This window comes from Saccostrea cucullata, unplaced genomic scaffold (assembly GCF_032062105.1).
Source record: "Saccostrea cucullata isolate Sc308-1 unplaced genomic scaffold, CSIRO_AGI_Scuc_v1 ctg4434, whole genome shotgun sequence".
Classification (NCBI taxonomy): Eukaryota; Metazoa; Mollusca; class Bivalvia; order Ostreida; family Ostreidae; genus Saccostrea; species Saccostrea cuccullata.
Genome location: NW_026936720.1, coordinates 8715 through 16033, shown reverse-complemented (window position 1 = coordinate 16033; position 7319 = coordinate 8715). Strand labels below are relative to the sequence as shown.

The window sequence follows — 7319 nt, the reverse complement described above, 5'->3', positions numbered from 1 at the left end:
TGGAATCAGTAAGGCAAATTGCAGAGGAAAAGGGGGACTGGAGAAAATATGATAAGGAGTTCAGGGAACTCATAGAACAAAGTGAGGTAGAATGGGGTGATGTCCATATGGAGTTATATGTTAATGCTCGCCTCAAACAATCAGAAAAGAAGTCAAGCAAAATAACACCAGACCGTTCGTCATTTGGTACGTATGAGGAAGTCCCTCAGGGGTCATGCTTTGCCTATCACAAAGCTGGAAGGTTTTGTAGGCTTGGTTCATCATGCAAATTCCAGCACAGATGTTATAACTGTGGTGGCTTCCATCCAATCTACATATGTAAAAAACCAATTCAACGGCCATTTCGTTTCTTGGACAAATCCAGAACCCAAAAACCATTTCAAGGAAATGGCACATCAACCAACACAGGTAATGCTAAATTCTCAAAGCCAACCTATCCCACAAAAGGGTCCAACTCCAGTAAATCCCAGTAGATTAGAGTACTGGTTGGTGGGGTATGACAAGGTAGAAACAGAATTTTTAGTAAATGGTTTTCGATATGGGTTCCACATTGGTTACACAGGGGAAAGTAGAAATACTCTTTCAAAAAATTTAAAATCGGCACTGGACTTACCAGAAGTTATTAGCAAAAAGTTAGAAAAGGAGATAAATTTGGGTAGAATTATGGGTCCTTTCAAACAGAAACCACTGCCAATTTTAAATTGTTCCCCTTTAGGTCTAGTTAGTATGAAAACAGAGGGTGAGTTCCGTATGATCCATCATTTGTCATATCCGGAAGGTGAGTCTGTCAATGATGGCATACCCGAGGAAGAGTCATTTGTTCAATACTCTTCTGTAGAGGATGCTATTCAAAACATTAAGCAGTGTGGGAAAGGATCATATTGTTGCAAAACAGATATTTCTAATGCATTTCGAATTATCAACTTACATGCATCACAGTTTGAATACTTTGGTTTCACTTGGCAAGGTCATTGGTATTTTGACACATGTCTTCAGATGGGTTGCAGTTCTTCCTGTCGTATATTTGAAAGGTTCAGTACAGCACTTCAGTGGATTGCACAAGAAAAATTAGGAATTAAATTTATGACTCATGTATTAGATGATTTTCTAATTGTTGACAAATCTGCGACAGAGTGCCACAAAAAACTTGTGGCATTTTTAACAGTTTGCGCCGACATAGGTGTACCTATGGCTAAGGATAAGACATTTGGTCCTAACAAGGTAATGACTTTTCTGGGATATGAATTAGACACCGAGATGATGGAGGCAAGGTTACCTATTGATAAAGTTAAAAAATGTAGAGATACAATTGAACAGCTTTTACCAAGCAGAAAGATTACTTTGAAGGACATGCAGTCAGTGATTGGTCTTCTTAATTTTGCGTGTAATGTAGTCTTGCCAGGTAGAGCGTTCTTAAGGCGACTTATCAACACTACTATTGGCATTACAAAAGCATATTATCGCATTAGACTAAACAAAGAAGTAAAAGCAGATTTATGTACTTGGTTAGCCTTCTTGGAAAAATTTAATGGTAGGTCGGTTTTCTTACCAGATAGGTGGGTTGATTCCAATGAATTAAAACTGTATACAGACGCTTCAGGATCTATAGGATACGGGGCAGTGTTAGGTGGGCACTGGTTCTATGGGACTTGGAATGATAATTGGAAAAAATGTAATATTACTCTCTTGGAATTTTACCCAATAGTGTTAGCTCTTAAAGTTTGGAGTCATATTTTTAAAAACAAATGCATTTACTTTTACACAGACAATTATGCCCTTGTGCATATCATTAACAAGCAATCGTCTAAGGATAAAAGTATAATGTATTTGGTTAGAGAGTTAGTGCTAATTTGTTTGCAGTCTAACATTTTGTTTAAAGCTAGGCATCTGGGTACCAAGGAAAATATTCTATGTGATTGCTTGTCTCGTTTGAAGGTGCAGCAGTTCCATCAACTTGCTCCTTGGATGGACAAAGAACCAACGGGGATTCCCAATCTGCCAACATTACCTCCTTAGAACCAGTCTTGAGGAACCTGTTGACTTCAACATTGGCACCAGCTTCCACTCAAGCATATAAACGGGCATGGTCTATTTATAGAAATTTTGCAAACAAATTTGATATGAGTAATGATCTTCCGTTGTCTCAGGAAACTTTGGCTTTGTTTATCTCTTATTTATTTGCTGAAGGTTATGCAGCCTCCTCTATCGTGTCATTTATTTCATCAATAGCATATATACATAAAATTAATAATTTGCCTGACAATACATCATGCTTTCTCATTCAGAAACTATTAAGTTCCTGTCGCAAATCAAGACCTTCAATGGATATTCGTTTACCAATAACCATAGTAGTTCTGCATAAAATCTGTGATGCTTTAGAACATACAATATCGAACATATATAAAAGGGCATTATTTCAAACAATGTTTTTATTGGCTTTTCACGGCTTCCTCAGAATAGGAGAGATAACATCAGTTGGCACTGCTAATAAGGTTTTACAAGTTTCACAGATTACTTTTCAAAAAAGTAAAGTTTTGATTCACTTTCAAAATTATAAACATTCTGATGGTAAAGTTTTTACTCTTACAATTAATTCTTGCAACTCTTTAAAATATTGTCCAGTGGGGGCATTAGAACACTACATTAAGATGAGAGGGAGGACCGATGGGCCCCTTTTTTGCTACCCCCAAAACACTGCAGTCACAAGGCAAGAATTTTCAAACATATTAAAGCAAAGCCTCATGTTTTGTAATTTGGATGTCAATAGATTCAAAGGACATTCCTTTCGAATCGGAATGGCCTCTTTCTGTGCATCACGAGGGATGAGCGATAGTCAGATTAGATTCCTGGGTAGATGGAAGTCGGATGCATTTAAATATTACATAAGACATGTGACACCATGTTGATATATGCTTGAGTGGAAGTGGATCCTCGGAGCAGATTTGTTTTGTTATTTGTGTAGGATCTCGACTTTGAAGTGATTTTCAAGAGTATTAACGTATGGGGGCATATGTTTATCCCTCATCCAGTAATAGTGCCTAAGTCATTTGTTAATACTTAGGCTGGTAGGTGACAAGATCGCGTGCATATAAACATTTAAAATGGTGCGGAAGCTTACAGTGTGAACTATTTTCCAATATGGGGGCATATGTCTATCCCTCATCTAAAACATTGCTCGAGACAGTCCTTAAATGAATACCACATACATGTGAACTTAGTAAAAAACAGCGAATAAGATGATGATTTGCGACTATAAGGGCATATGTTTATCCCTTATCAGACATTCTACATAGTGATTCGTTAATACTTGGGACCCACAGACATAATACACTAGGAAGAGTAAACTCATTTGGTTGTGATGGGGGCATATGTTTATCCCTCATAAGACACTTGTGAATTCAAATTGTTGTTTTATTGCATTACGGGACATATGTTTATTCCCATGTTTGTAAATTTTACTCACTTTTGGTATGATTTATGTTTGAGGTGTGTTGCCATTTATTTTTCCTTTATGGGTCTGAACTTTCCCTAATTCGGTCAAGTCAGTGGCGTTTTCAGACCCATTTTCATGATTTTTCTGTTAAATCTAAGTGGTAATTACTGTAAATTTGGATTATCTCCCTTTACAAAATTGGTTTTATTTCTCATCTTGATATCTTGTGTCTGCTAAAAATTATATGTCATTATTAATAATACATTTGAGAATTTCAAACAAATTATTAAACGTCACAAAGGTGGCAACACACGACAAACTGTTTTACAGACTTTTTACTCATTGAAGGAGGATAAGATAAGGTGTTCTAGCTTTGAAAGGATTATGGAAAGAAATTAACCAGTTGATGGGTAACCGGGGTATCAAAATACTTATTGCATTAAAATAAATAAATTTAAGTTTACTTAAAAATTTTTATTGTAATCAATAAGTGTCCTCCTTGAATGTGAAAGTCTGAAATACTGTATAGCTGTGCTTTGTAATGTTAATTTTGTTCCATGTCTTACCGTGGTAGGAGAGGCAGAGATTGACCAATCAAAATCTGACCAATTAAAATCTAACAAATGAAATTCTGACCATGCGGTGCGTTACTCTGCCTTTTCTCTCATCTACATCCTTGGAGGACGGACGTTGTTTCAAAGTTTGTTATTTACCTCCTGCCGCCCCGCCTCCGCCATTTCTTTGTTGTTTAAATTTATGTTTTAGCGTTTTCAGACCCATTTTCATGATTTTTCTGTTAAATCTAAGTGGTAATTACTGTAAATTTGGATTATCTCCCTTTACAAAATTGGTTTTATTACTCATCTTGATATCTTGTGTCTGCTAAAAATTATATGTCATTATTAATAATACATTTGAGAATTTCAAACAAATTATTAAACGTCACAAAGGTGGCAACACACGACAAACTGTTTTACAGACTTTTTACTCATTGAAGGAGGATAAGATAAGGTGTTCTAGCTTTGAAAGGATTATGGAAAGAAATTAACCAGTTGATGGGTAACCGGGGTATCAAAATACTTATTGCATTAAAATATACACATTTCTTGACGTCCCACAATGGGATTATGCGCATGCTTATACGGTAATCTATACCCATTAAGCAAAAAGGCATCAAATTTACCATTGACCACATATGTTTTTTCATTGTGACAAAGCCTATTAACCCCGGGACCCGGGTTTTTTATTAGATCTCATCTGAAAGACCCGTGATTTTCCCACGTATCATGCGGTCAAATGTTTGCGAAGGAACACTCATTAACTGTATTTGGTTATTATGGTAAGGACTTAGGGAAATTTGAACCTGGGTTTATCCATTACGAAATTAACTCTCTACCGCTATGCCACTGTGACTTCTAAAAAAAACCCCCACCTTATCTTTTTTAAAGATTATGACAGAAACCAAATAAGGGAATATTTTTCGTGAAACTTGTTTTATCCAGTTTTTGTGTAATCCGAATTTTTTTCTTAATAACTTGTTAACTTTATGACCATTTTCGTGAATTTATTTGATAAAAATGTTCAAATTGTATTATCTTTGGGAACCATTTATATCTGAATTAGACAAGTTTTATATATATATATTATTATAACAGTAACTTGATCCGAAGGGTCGTATCATGTCGAGTTGACAGGCGCGGATCATAAAGATCAACCCAGACGCGAAGCGTGGGTTTTATCTGATGATCCGCCCTGTAACGAGACGGGGATGGGGCCCCTTCCGGATCAAGTTACTGTTATAATGATAAATTTATTATGTATCCCCTTAAACGCTAAATGTAGCAGATTAAAATTTTAGAGATCAATTGCATAATATCTTTCCATAAAACAAAGCACAATAACAAGGAACTTTTAAACGCGCAAGAAAAATAACTTTTGATTTTTTTGCGTACTACGTCATCAGTTTCAGAGCGTGGTGATATGGATTCAGAAAACCACAGTGTGGTGATCCGGAAAATGGATCAAACTCTGTAAAATTAACAGTAACAAAAACTAGGAAATTGATGGGTATATAAAAAAATGTCGATACAGTGCACGTAAAACTTCAATATGACTTTTTTTTTGATTTGACCAAAACCAAATAAATTTTTAAAAAAAAATTGATCACTGTGTATTAATTTTCACTTCCGTTGGCTGTTTCTTTTAGAGAGCGTTTAACGTGATGTGCACACTCACATGAGTTATACATGCCGTCAGTGGGGGTGTTATTCAATTACGTGATACAATCTTCCACGTCTTTTCCCGGGGGTTTTTCCAACCTAAACGCGAAATTTGATTGGCGCCATTTTCCAATGGGCAACGGAGCCAAAGTCGTTGTGTCCGTTACCATAGGGCCCGGGTTTCCCCCATAGTTACATCAGTTCTGGTTGGGATAAACATTAGGACACAGGTTGGTTACCAAAAAAACCTGGGATTGTCCTGTGGACTTGTGCCCCCTTTGACCCCACACCCAAACCCCTATAAGGAAAAATATACAGGTACTTATAGTGAAATAGGCATAGTATTGCCCTAGAGCCTGACTGAATTCAATTTTTTTTTCTTTTACATTTTAACGGAACTGACTGCTTATATATTGATTCCTGATGTTAAAGTCTCTGTAGGCACACGGCATAATTTGAATAGTTTAAATTTCATTTTGTCTCGTTTAAAGAAATTGTTCCGTAAGTTCTGTGGCCGATACATTGACCTTGTCAGCAAATACAATTTATTTGAGTCAAATGCTGACTGATGTTTTTTATACTAATTGTTAGTCCACAATTGATACACTGAATTGAGGAGGGTTTTTTGGTTATTTCCCAATCATGACAAGGAGCACACGGCGGGTGTGACCGGTAAACAGAGGATGTTTACTCCTCTATAGCCCCTGATCCCACTTCTGTGTTTGCTTTGTTCCTATTTTGTATTGTTTTATGGGCTTTGATATTGAAAACTTTCGTTACCCCTTTTTTTGATGCTTTAAACCAATGATTGTTAGTTTAACGCATTTGCCTAAGATTATTTTGGTTTGACGCAATTGGTTATGTTTGTTATTTTGACGCATTTACTTCTGTTTTTCATTTTGACGCATTTACCTGTGGCTGTCAGTTTGATGCATTTACTTTTATTGTCTTTTTGACTTTTTTTACCTGTGGTTGTTAGTTTAACGCATTCTCCACACCTCTGACCACAACCTCCGCCGTATCCTTCATCAAAGAACATCTGATTATGGGCAAAAAAACAAGTGGTAATTTTTCCAGCCAAACTGGCTGTCTCCGTGGCCCACTCGCACGCCCCCTTGTGGTAGTTTGTGTAGCGTGTCACGGTGGCACATTGCTTCCCTTTGCACATTATAGGAGAACCAGTGCATTTCTGGTTACAGCTCAAATATGCTACACCTAAATGATTTAGAAACGCATTTCATATGTGATGTGTGAATAGCCATGGCAAAATCTTTTAAAAACAATGAAAGAGTGATTAGAATTGGTTAAATTTCTTTTTCAATTTCCCTTCATTTGATAGCTTTTTTAATGTCTCAATAAATAAAGTATAAATTGAGGAATTTTTTTGAAAAAAAAAACCTGTTGCAACCCATTTGATTGCAAAAGGCACAAACAAATTAGCGTGCCTTTGAACAATATGACTCACGACCTATTTTCCAAAAAAAAAAATTTTTACATTTTATGACAAGAAATTTCAATTTCTTATTTAAAATTTTGAATATGTCGTATTGAATATTTTTTGGGTTTTTTTTGGGGTATTTTGATACATAATTATCCTACCATGGCTTTCAATTCTCGGGGAAAACTTAAAGGGTTGGGTTTTTGGGGAAAAAATGAGGAGACAAAAA

At 36.1% G+C, this 7319-nt stretch overlaps 1 protein-coding gene and 1 pseudogene across 1 annotated transcript; one reads left to right on the top strand and one right to left on the bottom strand.

Annotated features, from left to right (window-relative positions):
• The first annotated feature begins 663 nt into the window (after nucleotides 1-663).
• On the top strand, nucleotides 664-2016 carry LOC134246335 (uncharacterized). Its single transcript, XM_062728687.1, has 2 exons — nucleotides 664-1627; nucleotides 1880-2016. The coding sequence occupies exons 1-2, from the start codon at nucleotides 664-666 to the stop codon at nucleotides 2014-2016; spliced, it is 1101 nt and encodes a 366-aa protein (XP_062584671.1).
• Nucleotides 2017-5606: 3590 nt separating this feature from the next.
• On the bottom strand, nucleotides 5607-6867 carry LOC134246334 (endoglucanase-like; annotated as a pseudogene).
• Between the last annotated feature and the right edge of the window lie 452 nt (nucleotides 6868-7319).